The sequence below is a fragment of the Orcinus orca genome, chromosome 1, assembly GCF_937001465.1.
Source record: "Orcinus orca chromosome 1, mOrcOrc1.1, whole genome shotgun sequence".
Taxonomy (NCBI): domain Eukaryota; kingdom Metazoa; phylum Chordata; class Mammalia; order Artiodactyla; family Delphinidae; genus Orcinus; species Orcinus orca.
In genome coordinates this window covers 17,005,990-17,022,265 of record NC_064559.1, presented here as the reverse complement: position 1 = coordinate 17,022,265, position 16,276 = coordinate 17,005,990, and the positions used below count along the sequence as shown (strand labels likewise).

At 35.9% G+C, this 16,276-nt stretch overlaps 2 protein-coding genes across 16 annotated transcripts in view; one reads left to right on the top strand and one right to left on the bottom strand.

Annotated features, from left to right (window-relative positions):
• The window catches only part of GPATCH2 (G-patch domain containing 2), a 181,517-nt gene extending 172,675 nt beyond the window's left edge, over positions 1-8,842 (bottom strand). For 10 of the 13 annotated variants that reach the window (XR_004483869.2, XR_004483870.2, XR_007476655.1 and 7 more), the window contains exon 1: positions 8,668-8,828. Coding sequence is in view for 7 of the 13 variants with exons in the window: in XM_033430461.2 (XP_033286352.2) it covers positions 8,668-8,723 (56 nt within the window). In the remaining 6 variants the exon portion in view is untranslated. The other 3 variants (XM_004271031.4, XM_012533509.3, XM_049708295.1) reach the window with 2 other exon arrangements.
• Positions 8,843-9,005: 163 nt separating this feature from the next.
• Positions 9,006-16,276, top strand: part of SPATA17 (spermatogenesis associated 17) — a 195,441-nt gene continuing 188,170 nt past the window's right edge. For all 3 annotated transcript variants that reach the window (XM_033430459.2, XM_033430458.2, XM_004271030.3), the window contains exon 1: positions 9,006-9,210. Coding sequence is in view for 2 of the 3 variants with exons in the window: in XM_033430458.2 (XP_033286349.1) it covers positions 9,143-9,210 (68 nt within the window). In the remaining variant the exon portion in view is untranslated. The remainder of the gene's footprint in view (positions 9,211-16,276) is intronic.

Sequence of the window (16,276 nt, the reverse complement as noted above, 5' to 3'; positions counted from 1 at the left end):
TCTTATGAAGATCATGAACAATCATTTCTTAAACTGAGTTCTAGAAGCACCTAGGATCAAAATATTCTCGATTATAAAGGACTGTATAGTTTCTAGAGTCTATAGCAGGGGTAGGCAAATTTTCTATAAAGGACCAAGTAGAAAATATTGTAGGCTCCACAGGCCATTAGGTGTCTGTCACAACTACTCAACTTTTCCCATGGTAAGGCCAAGTTAATCATAAGAAATATGGAAATGAATGGATATGGCTATGTTCTAATAAAATTTTATTTACAAAATCAAGTGATGGCCAGCCATAGTTTGCTGACCCCTGGTCTACATACAATCTTTATAGTTTATAATTTCAGGTGTTCACAAGTTCCCTTTAACGACTTTCAACTTGATCTTTTCATTTTAATGATAACTTGAAAACAAACACACGTGTGATTCAACTGGATTTAACACTTACAATACGAAACACACATAAGGCTTCCAACACTTGAGTATTTATTATGTGCCAGGCTCATTTCTAAGTGTTTCATATGCATTACCTCATTTCATTTTCACATAATAACCCTATAAGGTGGTAGCAGAAATACACAGAAACAGAGAGTTAAGGTAGGCTTGCCCAAAGTGACACATGTAGGAAGTGGTAGAATCAGGATTCAAACTGTGGCAATCTGGTTCCCGAGCCTGAATGCTCACCCAACTACAGCCAAGAACAGCTACACAAGTCCAGTATCTGGTTTGCATTTTTATTTATGATTGATTTAGCAGCAGAGGATACTATTTATTGTTGAGACAGATTTAATACGCATCTATGTGAAGCTGATGACTCACAGTTAAGCATTGTATTCTTCTGAACAGAAAAAAGGGATGGGAGACCTGAATCAACACAAGGCACTGGGCAGCTGGGTGGTGAAAGTGAGCCGAAAAGAACCAGTGATGTAGTCCTCAGTAAAATGCACACTGTAAGCAATTAAGTAATAAGACATTGTCTTTCAGTTAATGTGGGTTTGTATTTTCCAGATCTATCTCCTTAGACATTCTGAATGAATAAACAAAAAGTCTATATACACAAACATTTTTCAAAAACATGGTGATTCAAATATATATATTTTAAATGAACTCTGGAGGGCCGCTAAAAATTTTTTTTTGCCTTTAAAAGGTTACTCCGGTTTCAGAACACTGAATTTGATGAAGAGAAATATGCATCACATAGGAATTAGCATTAAGCCAATACAAGGGCTACAATTCCAACTACATTGATAAGCCAAATGGATCTTATTTCAATAACTAAATGTTAATAATAGCCTTTTTTGTTTTCCATTTATTGCAGTGAATATTTTGTTTTTTTCCTTTAACACTACTTCTTTGGAGGAAACGTAGTCTGAGAATTATTATCTCTGAAAACAATACTGTACCTTTAAAAAAATTCACTGGAAGCCAGTTTAACATGTACTACAATAAAGATCCTTTGTCTAAAGGAAGACTCAGTATCACCTGGTTCTGGAGGAATTTACTTTTTGAAGAAATAGTTTTCTTATCAATGGGTGAATGACTGGTTCTAAATAGTAATATGAAATTAATTAACTCAATGCATGAATATAATCTCCAACTAAAATTGCAGGTTATTTTGGAAGTTAAACTTTAGTGCTTTACTTTAGAAGAGAAAATGTAATGGTCCTAACATTAGAAAAAGCTTAGCACATCAGATTTAATCTACTGAAATTTGATACTATTCATTAATTTCATTTAAATTAATTCATTATACTGCTGTGACTAATGCAGTTTAACCAAATATAACCAATACTATTACTAAAAATGAAAGCAAAATTTCTTTATAACATTATTAAAATTGTGCCAGCCTTATCTGATTTTATATTGATTTTCTTAAGAGAAAATAAAAAGTATTTTAACTAGAAGAATCTAATTTATTCCATGATGTGATTCAAACATGAATCAACGAAAAAACTACTTTAAAAGGCTTTTCAAAAAAACCCCTATAAAAACACAGAAAAAATACATTTAAGTGACATTCAGAGTTCAAATCACTTTTTCCCCTTTAGTTTCAACTCACCAGAGTCCTGCAAGTCAATCTCAACCAAAACTCCTGTAAATGAGCCAGTACTAGTACAGCTAGTCAAGCTGCTTCACTTACACCTCTCAGGTAAAACTGGCATCAACAAGCTTCACAGAAATAGTCATCATAAGAGACCATCACATGATCAATAGCTCATTTATTTCCTTTGCCTTGGCAGTTACTGAAGACCATTGCCCGGAAACATTTTATCCTAAAGATATTTTCCTAAATAAGCCCTTTCTTACTGGAGGCGAAAACTGGAAATACGTTAACTTTTCTGTACAAAAATCTATGTTTATTAAGCAACCATAGTTTTAAAGACTGAATTATAGTAAAATCCAGTGAATTACCACTTAGCTAATTTGTAAGTTTTATATTCACATTTATAAAACAATTTCTCTTCATTTGGAACCCAACGGAAATGAAATCTTTTGGGAATAGTTTGCACTGAGTATAATGTCTAAGAGAACACTTCACTAATCGTTTTCTTAAGCTAGTCCAAATGAATAGAATAAAATTACAGTCCCACTATTTATATAAAGTTGGATTTTGTAAAAGGAAATGACTTGAATAGATAAGCATTTTGTTTTTTCAGGTGGTATTATATTATGCTGAGCAATCTATAAAATGTATGATCAACCCAGAAATTGATATGCCAGTTTCAGGTAAGAATATTTGGCCAAAGGTCAAGTTTGTTTGTTTGTTTGTCCTCCTCCAGGCAACATTTAACATCCAGTAAAATGAGTGAATTTCTCTCCTTGGCTTCCTTTAACACCAAGTTCTAATTAATTCAGAAAAGGGCTTCCTAAACAATGTATGCTCTAGAGTGAGGAAGGTGAGTTAATGTAGAAAACACTGCACTGAGTTCAAGGGTTTTTTCGAATGTTTTTGGTTCAAGGAAGAAGAATCAGGAAGCTGCCCTAGTCCTAAGTTACTGCTCCTATGTCCTCAAAGAACTGACAAGTTGACCGAAGAACCAAGGGCCTCAAAGGGAGTCAACAATGTAGAGGCAGGCATAGCAGAAGTTGAAGTCCAAGAAAGCCCAGAAAACAAATTCCCCCCAATAACCAACAACTAACCATTTTGTCAATGATTATTACTTTTTTGAAGCCTGTATTGGCAATAACTACTATTCCTAGAAGGGAAAAATATAGCATATATAGGAAAATTAGGGAATAATTTCCTTTTCTGGATACCGATAAAATAACTATAACAAGAGGATGGACATGTGTGTCTACTGAATAAACCCACCAAGTTCATTATAAAACAAAAATCTTCCAGATATACCTAAAGGGTAATTGACTACAGCTTTCACATATCTAGTTAAGGAAAAATAAATTAAACTCTTTACCACCTCGTACACGGTAAAATTCTCATCTTCATCTCTGTAAAAGATTAGATCTTCTACAAAGTTAAGTAATTTTAGGAGTGGAGTGCTAAAAGGTACCTATTGCTAAATACAACTGTTCAATTGGCTTCAAAAATTTAAGGGAATAACGATTTATGTGTTAGATTCTGTATGAATAAAAATTCAGTGAGTACAAAAACACTGAACCAATAGTACATAGTCAAGAACTATGCTGATGAATATATACTATTACTACCACAAGCTTAAGAAGAAAATAGTTTTGGAATTAGCATGCCTTGATATTCATGTTAGCTTTTACTTAAGATAGGAAAGGTTGGTTGGTCCTAAAAGTATATAGCAAATAGCCAAACAGATTACAATGAACACATAATACTGTAGACCATGACCGTGGGAGACTAAACAGGCAAATGATGAGCCTTAAAGATGCCACATCAAGGGCTAAATTTTATGACTAATTTAACAAAATATGATTCATAAGAATGTTCTAAAGTTTGATTAAGATTTCTGCTGCTCATAGGAATTTACAGATTTCCTTCCTTAATGGTAACATTATTTGTTCAAACAAGTCTTTATCTCAGTTTAGTAACCTATTAAGAGATTACATCTTCAATTTTCTCTATTTATGTATTTTGGGACAGATCATAGGAAATTAAGAATAACTCTAACATTAAATGGTAACACGGGCTAGTTTAGAAATTCCTTGACATATCAATATAAACCATTAATTGTAAGTAATCTTCTCTCTTTTTTAAAAAAGTAGCATGGGGGGTGGGGAATCTATCTTATTCTGAAACATGCAAATGATTAATTATAACTTTACATTGACACTAGGCAATAAATACGGAATAGAATTCACTAGGGGGAAAAAAGGCTGGGAGGAAACTGTAGGGAACATGAGCTTTAAGAGTCAAAGCAAGAATTTGGAAGCTAAATTATACTATAGTCATCAGCCAGAGGACCTTGGACAAATTACTTATCTTTTGATTCTGTTTCTTCATCATAAAAATGTGTATGACTATCTTGTAGGGATTCTGTGAGGATAAGAATGGGTACTTATGTGTGAGAGCAGTTATTTCATCTTTCAACAACCTCTACACACAAATAAGAGGAAACTGTTATTGAAATACCAAATCATTCTTCTTTTAAGGTACAAAGTATACTATGAATCCTGAGTATGTCATAATAAAAGCTAAGACCATCAACTTTTCTGAGTTCTTGAACCTCTCTGAATGACGGTGAGAGAGGAGTTAACAGACATTTGTAAAAATCTTTCATAGAATTTCAAGAAATTTAAGCACTTCCTTGAAGACTTTTATCGATCAAAAAACAAACAAACCCAAAAATCTCAGGTTAAAAAAAAATTAATGCTGTGTATTTGACCTACTCCTATCCTAATAATTAATATACAGATATAAGAAAAAAAAAGATGAAAGGATATCATCCTTCCAAGTTAAGAGCCACAAGGTTCACCACCAAACAGAAAAACTCATTTCCCATGATGGGAGCAAAAGTTCTACTGACTTGCACTCAACTAGAGGTGTTGCTGGCAGCCACTACTTTGTCACTTCTGTCACCATGGGAACCCCGAGAAAGCTTTCTTTCCTCCTTACCCTAGCAACGTGACAAAAAGCAGTTCATACATGGCTTTACCAAAAAAAAAATCTAATTCTACTTTCCAAACAGTGATTTTCTAATTCTATTTTCCAAATAGTGATCTAATAAGGCAGCTCATTCATTATTTAAATTTGAAGATCATTCTTTTGATTTTTTTTTTCATTTAACGACTTCAAGAGTCATTCAAACTTCTTTCCTTATACTGTAAACACTTTCAAAAAGTAAACTATTGAATAAAAAACTGCCTAAGGAAATAAAGTCAAAGTCTGAAACAAACAATGTAAAGCCTAAAAACTAATTCATAACAATTCTTGTTAACAAGCAAATATTAAAGTGCATCTAGGCAACCTTCTAATATTTAGGAAATGAGTCTCACGCATTGCTCACACATGGTGACTACTCAATATTTTTGAATATATTCTGAACTCCTAGAATAGGAATGAGAATGAAGACAACTGAATATTAATTACAAGTACCTAGCATAATGCTTGGCACATAACAGATGTTTTAAAAAAGTCTGCTGGATGAACAAACCAATCAATGACAATGAATGAACAAACAACAAAGGAAATATATGACTTGACTGAAAATTTGAACAATCCAGATTTCAAATTACAGAAACCTGACTCAGACAAACCTGACAGTATGAAACTGAGTTCAAGACAAAAGGCCAAAGAAAAAAGCAGTTATTTAAAAAGCACATATTCACTATGCAGTTTTCCAGACCTAAAGAAAATCAAAATAGCAAATAGAAATGAAATGATAGAAGAAAAGGTCCAGAATCAATAGTTTATTTGTAATGGGCTTTCTTTTAAAGCAAAGCCACATAAAGTGAAATAAATAGATACTATAGCTCAGTAGATCAATAATGATTCAATAGTTTCATTATCAAGAACTAATTTAAAAAATCTGTTCAGTTCAACCTTCAAAATCTTTCCCCCCCCCAAAAAAAACCCTCAGAAATTGACTTTAAATATAAAGCACTAATAAAGTAAAAAGTAATAAAGTGTGTCAAAATTCTAAATGTGATTTGTCCATTAAATGACTCAAATTTTAAAAGGCAGGTTAACATTTTAAGTACCAAAATAGATACTTTTTGGACCCTACTTTCAAAATTGTATGTGAATGAGGTGGCAGGAAGAGAAGACAGACATTCCAGCTATAAAGATTTTATAAAAATATAATATGAACTATATTATATAACTAGTTATATAATAACTAGTTAACTAAATAACTAAAGTTAACTAAATAACTAAATAACTAAAGTTATATAATAACTTGCACAAAAAACATATATTTCCTGACACACAAAAAACATAGAATTTTTATTATTTAATTGTATAAAACTTTTCTTCCTTAGGCTTTTAAATTATAAAATAATATATCAGTTCTACCTTTTAACAAACTATTAAGAAAGAAAGGAATCATCTACATTTACCCATGTGGTGCCTGAAAATTGAAAAACCAGCCCGGACATTGGAGAAAAAGTTGAACTCAAGATGGGAGTTAGATACATCAGGAATTCTAGCCTGGTTAACGAATCTGGGCATATACTTTCCGGTTTATATACTCCTTGTGATATGGAATCTCATTCGGACACATAGGCGGTATGCTAGGAGAGTTAAGAATTTTTTTTTTTTAGATATACTGTAATCATACTGCAAATATGATACTTGGGTGTATATTTAAACTACATTTGCTCCTGTCTCACCACCTCTAAAATGCAAAAAATAATAGCACCTACCTCAAAAAACTTACAAGAGATGATACATGTACTTAAAACCCGGCATCAAATAACTGCTTAGTAGTAGCATCCCTAGTGGCACTGATATTTCGTCACTGGCATAAAACACACAGGCATAGTATCTCTATATTATAAAGAGGTACCTAACCATGAATTGGGTGGAAGGTGGAAGGGTGAGAAAGGAGTTGAAAGAGTCATACTTTTAAATTAAATAGTCACTTATCACACAAATCAGTATCACTATAACAAGAGCAGACCAGTCTACAGAGCACATTTTGTCTTCCCCCCCTCTTAAGGAGATGCTTAATGGTGAAACATTAAGAAAGGTACCCTGGAGAGGGAACCCTGAGGTGATGGAAATGTCCCATATCTTGTTTTGTCTTGTGGTTACACAGCGTATACAACTGTCAAAACTAAAAATACTAAACACTTAAGAACTACGTGTTTTATTTTATGCTAATTGCTTCACCATTTTAAAAAAAAGTGCTATTTTTCTCACAGGATAATGTGAGCATTTAAAAGGAGCATAACCAAGATAATGGCTATAGTTCCCTGTGCTATACAGTATATCCTTGTTGCTAATCTATTTTATACATAGTTGTTTGTATGTCTTCAGCCCATGCCCCTAATTTGCCCCTCCGCATTATCTTGTAATAACTTTCAATGGAGTATAATCTGTAAAAATACTGAATCACAATGCTGGACACCTGAAACTAATACAATATTGTACATCAACTATATTTCAACTAAGACAATTTTTTAAAAAGGAGCATAAACAAGTCTATATTCATTATAAAATGAACTACAGAATGATATGATCTCATTCAAAACAGTTTAGGCAAGATATTCTTTTAACTTTTCAGTGATAGATGATGCAAAAGAAATTCTTCAGATCACAGGCTACTAGAATCCCCCATATTCTCATTTGCTGCAGATCTAGGAATGGACAGACATATTACAGCTGCATTTCACCTGTTGTTCAACACTTTATGTTTGAGGCCAGTCAGTGGAAATTTTGCTTCTTTCACTGTTAGTCTTAGGTAGACTTGGAGGAAAAGGGTTTGGGAGAAAAACAAGACCGGAATTACAGAGCTTTCAACTAGAAATCCAAAACCCAGCTTCTAGCTCTAGGACTAAAGGATGCATCTCAACACTGGACAAGTCACTTAACTATTCTGTGCCTCTGATCATCTCCTAGCATAGGGCTGTCATAAAGGTAAAGTGTGTGTATTTGTGAAAGCACCCTGACAAGTCAAAGCAGTTTATTATTCTAAAGTGGCGTTGGTGCTATGATACTGTAGTCGAACTCCAAATTTAATCCTGACATTTACAGGTTCTCAAGGGACACCCCATGCACATCTTATCTGAACTAGAATGGAACGTTCAAGGGGCAGAAACTGGTAGGTTACTCCTACTCCAAAAACCCGGGGTAGGAGGGCGAAGTCTCCTCCACTACTGAACTTCCAGGAGTCTAGATTTCTGGGATTTGATCTTCCAAAACACCTGGGATAATCTAGTAAATTTAAAAAGGCAAATGAGGAAATAAGGCCTATATTAAGATACATTCTTCTGTACCCTCGTCTTGTCAACAATCGATGAGGAAATGAATTGCTCCTGGAGTACAGAAAGGTTCACGCCTAAATTATCGTGGCGTGGTAGACAAGCCATCAGCAAGCATTAACTGTATTCCTTCGCAAATCTTTAGCACACACCTCAACGCCTTCCTCAAACTGCGTCCATCCCAGGCACGAGTGAGAGCAAGGCCTAAAGGTCTTCAGATCATCCATTACAACTCCCTCCCCCTTCCATTCCAGGTCCAGCGGCCTCCGGCCATCACAACCTTTCCAGATCTCCCATCCCCTGGGCCGCCAGCCTCACCAGCTGTTCCCGGCGGCTGGAGCTCCGATCGGTTGGCGCCCGGCGGCCCCGAACATTAACGACACCCAGGAGCCTGGCCTCGAGCCTCAGGCCCGAGAACAGACTCCAACTGCCACAGCACCAGCGGCTTCCCAGGAGCAGTTCAGCATTTTGAGCTGAGCTTCCGGAAGCCGACTGGAGGCGGAAACCGGATGCCGGGAGCAACCATTAGTTCTCCTCCCCGCCCCCACCCCAGCTTCCTTCTCCGAGAGTCTCCTCCTTTTGCTCGCAGAAGATATGGAAGCCAATAATTTGAAATTTTTCATAAGAAAAATTTCTTAATTTTTCTTTCTAGTCTTCCGGAAACTGAAACAGTGTGAGGGAGAAAATGTAAAGTCAACGAAAAGTTGAACCCCCCGGGACCAGCGAAATGGTTTAGCCCGGTTGCCTAGGAGACCCAGAGTAACTCCAGTGGTGCAGCTGGCGCGCTGAGGCTATGGCCACGTTAGCCCGGTTGCAAGCTCGGTCGACGACTGTAGCACATCAGTACTACTACAGGAACAGGTAGGGCATCAACTGGGGGAGCGCGAAAAGGCCTGGCTTCATCCCCAGCCCGTTATTCCTCAACAGGAGCTTCCTATGAGCAAATTCCCTAACTCGCTGAGTACCACCCACTTCTCTTCGTCATTTGTGGGCTGCAAACAGAATCGCAAATTTAAAAGTAGTGTTAGGAAGCCATGGTTATCAGCTGGAGATGATTTTTAAAATTCCAGTATAATTAAAATTGTAAAATGAAGTGTTTTCCTTTGACATAATCACTCAGCAATGTGATGAAACCTGTGTCCTCCTTGTGGAAGGATTAATGGCCTGACTGGGGTCGCCCAGGTTCCTTAGCTGGGTGAGCTCAGAGTATCCCCCATCTACCTGGGGATTTGAACCTCCTTTATGTCACAAATATCATTGAACTCAACTGTTCTGTGACTCAATTGTCTTCCCGAAGTGACAGTATCTAAACTATTCTTTTTTTTTTTTTTTTTGTGGTACTCGGGCCTCTCACTGTTGTGGCCTCTCCCGTTGCGGAGCACAGGCTCCAAACGCGCGGGCTCAGCGGCCATGGCTCACGGGCCTAGCCGCTCCGCGGCATGTGGGACCTTCCCGGACCGGGGCACGAACCCGTGTCCCCTGCCTCGGCAGGCGGACTCTCAACCACTGCGCCACCAGGGAAGCCCTCTAAACTATTCTGACAGGATAATCAGTACCAATATGTTAATTAATAGAAGAGGACTAAGGAAGACACTAGCGGCCTTATCCATCTCTCTACACCTAATCTTCTCACTAGTGGTTCATTTGAACACTGGCCTTCTGGAAGCAGTGCCTCAGGAGATTTTCCAACTTAAGAAAAAATCCAAAAAAAGTAAATCAGACCATAGTAGAAGATAGTGACATGCTAGACCAATGGAAAACATGCCAAGAAGACAGAATCTTGCTGAGCTGTTCTTATTCTAACAGTTTTCTCACCTACTACATTCTTAGAGCACCGTGTACCTTTTACAGTGCTGAGCTGTTCTTATTCTCACAGTTTTCTCGCCTACTACATTCTTAGAGCACCGTGTACCTTTTACAGCACTTGATCACAATTTAATTTTACATTCTGTTGTGAGATAATATATGAGATATATAAGTATCATCCCTCTTAGCTGCACAATAATTACTTGTCTAATAATTCCATAAATGAATCTTTCAATCAATCACTGGTCCTGGTTTACATAAATGTATGAAAAATAGCTAAAGACAGAAATTATGTATTATCTATAATTATAGATAAATTATGTGGAAGGTCCTGTATTTATGACTTAGATATCTAAAAGAAATAAATTCCATTCCTCTGATGTTCACAGCCTAATATGGAATATAGGCATTTAAAAGATAATTACAGCAGAGCAAGCATGAACAGGAAGGGAAATGACTAACATTTCTTGAGCACTGATTATGTGCTGGGCATTGCATTAGGAACTTTTCCATACAGTGTTCATTTGATTTTCACAACTTTACAAGTGAATGTATTAATCTATATTTTTAGAGCTAGAGAACAGTGTTCTAGAAAAGCTTGGTGAAGTGTCATGCAACTGCAAACAGACATAATTTTTTTCTAAAGATTTCAGTGTTAATCTTTGTCTCCATCTCCTGACTTTTGACAATGGGCACATTTTCCCAAAGCTGGAGGTGGTCTGGAGAAAAAACTAGGGCCATACAAAGGCCACATGAGAATAGGCTGGCATTCCTTCCATTTCATTTATTATTAATATTTTCAGTATGAAGGAAAGTCTCTAAAGATCACGAAGGAATCAAAACTTCCAAGTTTGCCTAGTTTAAAAAAAAAAAGGGTATTGATTAGCATAGGAGCAAAAACCATATAAAATGTTAGTATATGAAAAATTAAACGGGCAATTTCCTTAAGAAATTGTTGTCATTTCTCATCTGTTATTGACTAGATTAGTTCTTTTGCAAACTTCAGTGTACATGAGAATCACCTGAGGGTCTTGGTAAAATGCAGATTCTGATTCAGTGGGTCTCAGTTATGGCCAGCAAATCTGCATTTCTCACAAGAGTTCCTGTCAGGCCCCATTTTGCATAAAAAGGGAGACTTTGTAAGAAAAAAAAATGGTGTATGGGCCTATCGTTTAATTTGTAAACGTCCGTACAAGTTATATATTTATTCCTTCTTTACATGAGGCAAAGAAAATAAGGTTCAGATGGATTGATAATTTGTATGAGGTCATACAGCTACTAAGTCTCAAAACCAAAAAACCCAACTCCAAGGCTTATGCTCTTCACTACCATACTAGACAAGATTTTCTTCCCACTACACTGGTTTTGATGAATTAACTGACAGGAAGCACCAAGATCCAGAAATCCAAATGGCATGAGCATACTGTTTCAACTCCATTAGCATGTAGGCACCAGAGTTTGAAGAAACAATTTTAATTCTTCTTGGTTTGTTTTATTGTCTTCTATGTTGGTAACAAGACAGTGGCAAAAATGTTTCTACCTAACAGCTGGCACCAGATTGCCTCTGAAGTTGAAACATGACTTTGCTGGGAAAAATATACTATGACTAAGTGCTTAGATTAGCACCTGAATCCTCCAGGGCCTGGGTGTCCACCCAGGAAGAGAGAAGCTTCTCTGCCTAACATAGAGGAAAGATTGGGAATTCCAAGAAGTGAAAAGCAAGTATGGTGGTAGCTGATGTGATAAGAAAGCTAGGGGCATAGGTAGAGTTGTGCATTATCAAACCTGTCCAAGCCCTTTGGGAAGTTGCTCCCACAAGAAATGTTTGGTGGGCACTCATGTTTGGTGGTCTACTCATCAAAGAGACTGAATATTGTGTCTAGGATGTTACAGGGTGGCACAAAGATAATACACAGTTGTTATTTGACTAAGTATTGGCCTTTTTTTTAACTTTCACTATTACTTCCTAGTTTCATTTCTATTCTTCTGAATTACTGAGATTTCTTTTTGACTTATTGGTCATTTATACTATCCTATTTGTGGAAAGGAGAATTTGGTATATGTTCATTAATCATATTGTTCATTTTCCCCATATCCTTATTTAAATTTCATCTAGTTGATCTGTCAAATGCTAATAGGAATGAGTTCAAAATGTCCCTCTTCCACTTAATTCCACTGAGTTTCCACTGTGTGGTATCCTTTTATGTCATGTTATTTAGCTTATATATGTGTACTGGTGTGTGTCTCTTCATTATTGGCTATATATTGGTCTTTTTTGAATGTGCAAAATGGTTCACCTTTGAATACTACTAGCAGTTTTTAAAATTATTTTTATTATTTCTTTAAACAGATTTAATGCAGCAACATACACCTTGTAATATTAATATTGATCATCTTTTATCTGATCTGAGTTAATCATATCGTTTTTGTATATTTCTCTTCACAAACAGCACATTTTAGGGTTTTAAATAATTAGAACCCAGGAAATTTGTGATGGGTTAAGTTCGTTTCTTTTTTGTTAATTTAATTTTTTATTTTATATTGGAGTATAGTTGATTTACAAAGTTGTGTAGTTTCAGGTGTACAGCAAAGTGATTCATTTCTACATATACATATTGATACATAGGCATTTTACATGTTCACCCTATGTTAAGCTACTTTTTAATTCTTGTCCCTTTCTGTCATGACTTCTCATGTAGAAACTGTGTTTTATTTATTTTTTTTAGATTTTAATATTATTCAGAAGAGAACTTATTTCTAACATTTCTTATGAGAACTTAATGCACTCTACTTAGATTCTCAATACCATATTTATGAATTAAATGTTCACTGATTAATTAAATATGAATGGAGCACCTATTATGTGCTAAAGACTGTTCTAGGTATTGAGGATACAGCAGTGAACAAAAGAGTCATGAGGGAGACAGAACATAAATATACTTACATATAATATTTTGTCTTGAGGTGATTGTAACCAAAAAGAATAAAGCAAGGTAGGGTGAGCAAAGCGTGAACAAACATCCTGTTTTTTTTTTTTTTTCTGTACGCGGGCCTCTCACTGTTGTGGCCTCTCCCGTTGCGGAGCACAGCCTCCAGACGCGCAGGCTCAGCAGCCATGGCTCACGGGCCCAGCCACTCCGCGGCATGTGGGATCTTCCCAGACCGGGGCACGAACCCGCGTCCCCTGCATCGGCAGGCGGACTCTCAACCACTGCGCCACCAGGGAAGCCCCAAACATCCTGTTTTAAATAGAGTGGTCTGAGGATGCTCCTCTGATCAGGTAATATTTAAACAGAGACCTAATAAAAGTGGATGAGTAGGCCTACTAGGTAGGGATCTCAGGGATGAGCCTTCAGGAGCTGTAACATCAAGTGCTATGGCCCTGTTGTCAGAAGACTGCATGATCATTTGGAGCTTTTAAGCCATAGTAAAGATATTGGATTCTACTCTGATTAAGATAGGAAGTCATAGGGGATTTTCAATAGAGGAGTGACTTGATCTGACTTCTGTCTTTAAAAATAAATAATGAAGAAAACTCCGAACTTATTTTGAAATTGGTAGAGCATTTTGATTTTGTTTTCTTTTTTTCTGCTTTCCTCCTCCAATTCCATCGTTTATTAGTTTAACTCTTTGTGGCCTGTTTTGCTTGTTAAGAAAATTTAAGTCAAATTTGGCTTTATGAGAAAAATAAGATATGAAATCATTTTAAACCATATATAGTTTTCTAAAGGTATATAAGCAGAAATTAACCTAATATATGTCAAAATCTCTTCTAATTAACTTAGCTGAAGGGTATGTGTAGGGGAATATTGAGAAAGCAGTTGCTCAGGAAGAGGGCTAGAAGTTCTACAGAGACACTGTAGAGACTAAGTGGCTAACTCAAATTTCCAGATCCCTTACCCTCTGTAACGGGGCATGGGGAGTGCGTGAGGATAGAGAGAAGGGAGTAGAAAGAGAAATAAATGCAATTGAATATCTGGTATGTGCTGAGAACTCTGTTAAGTGCTTTCACAAATATTATTTTATTTTGACTTTCACAGTAATCATATGAAGTGATTTTTATTATTCCTACTTTACAACGGAGGAAAATGAGATCTTAAAAGTGTAAGTTACTTGTTCAAAAAGATCAAAGATCTAATGAAGTTTGATTCATCTCAGTCCAAACCTTATGCTTGGAGTATGGGGCCTTTAAATCAAGTCCCTGCATGGAATTAGGTACATCAAATACATAAGGTCTAACCTGCCTTTCTAAGGTCAAGTTGAGGAAAGGGAAACACCTGGTATGGCAAGTACTCTCCAGTACAAGACCAGCGATTTACCTGGACTTCATTACCTTGTGTCAACCTAAAGTATAATGTTCCTTAAGTTGGCCTGATTCTGGAATCCATTATTCCCATAAACATAATCAATTTGTTTCTAACTCCAACATAGTCAAAGGTTCCTGACTGTATTCTTAGTTTAATTAGTTGGTTTGATGTCCTTGACTTTGGGCAATCATCTTGGTCCTAGTAGCCTAAAGATTGTAAATAGCACTTAGTCGGATAGACACGACTCTCTTCCTCTGATTCTAATTAGTTGCTGATTTTTCTGTTCAGTGGGACTCAATTCTGACCAGTAAAATTTAGCAAGGCTTCTGCCAAGCATACAAGGATGATTTATGCCAAAGTGCAGGAACAGTTGAAAGCCTAATTCTGTGTTACTTTAGGCTTAAACTTAAGCTCTTAAATTTATACTCTTACCTTAGTTAAACACTTTAAATATCAGCTTTCTCATCTGTAAATGAGGCAGTAATGCCTATTGAGATGTCAACTAAGAAAATTAAATGATTTTTTGTCACATTAGTTAGCACCCAGTAAAATCATAATATTGAAATCACAACAGGAGGGCAAAGAATAAAATGCATATGATCAACTCATTGGATATAAGAAAGGCAGTTGATAAATTTATTTATTTATGAGTATTTTTCTTTTCTTTATAAAAGTTTTAAAAATTTTGATATATTATGTACATTTAATGAAGTACATAAACTATAAGTGTACAGCTTAATAATTTTTACGTATGTGTATACCCATGTAACCATCATTCAGATAAAATTCTCAAGTTAAAAAAATCTTTATAAATGAGAAATAAAGGGAAATGTGCTTATAATAAAGAATATGTTTCTAAAACCAATAGCCAACATCATGTGTATTGATGAAATACAATATCGATAGTTCCATTTAATTCAAAAACAAGAGAAAAATACACATTAATTCTACTATTTGGAATCTTTTTCTGGAAATTGTAGCCAATACTGTAATAAAAGAAATATTTATTAGTCAATATTAGAAGGGAAGAAGTAAAGGTTGGTTACAGATCATGAAATTATAAAGCTGAGAAAATGCAAGATAATCTACTTAAAAACTCTTAGAAATAAAATGAATTTGATAAAGTGTCTGATTACAAGGTAAATTTAGAAAAATCAGTAGCTCTTCTTGGTACCAGCAATAACTAGATGAGGAATTAGATCAGAAGACATACTAAGCATTTATGTGTACTTCTCCTTTGATTCCATTCAAAATACAGTTAAGTGTAAAAAAATTTTTAAAGACTAAATGTACAAAATTTTAAGAACAAAAAAGCATGCAATTAGTAGACCAGTAATTTTGAAGAATTTCTAGAAAACAAAAATTCAGTAGGAAGAAGGAGAGATGGGAGTCTAAGCCAGCAGCTCTTATTCTTTTCTCCCTTGCACATCTGTGTTTAGACAACTCAGTTTTCAAAATAAGGGAAACACAGCTATAAGGACCAAGAACCCCACTGCTTAGAAAGAAGCCTGCATCTGGTGGAGTCCACAGATGATGCAGATACTAGTAGGACCTCTGGTATGTCTCCAAAATCGGCTACCAAAAGCTTGAAGAATCACTTCTGAGAATGAATAGCTTCTTTTCTTTGACCATGGAAGCTCTGGAATCCTCCTGACCTGGAACTGGTCTAACGAATACCTATGCCTCAGGCACCGAAAGAGAGATCTCAGTTCCCCAACATGTTCACTGCTGGCTCATTGAACAGAGAACGTTTTTACAGTAACTTTTACTGCCTGTCAGTACGCTACTGCCCTAGTGACCTGAGCAGGCAGTCC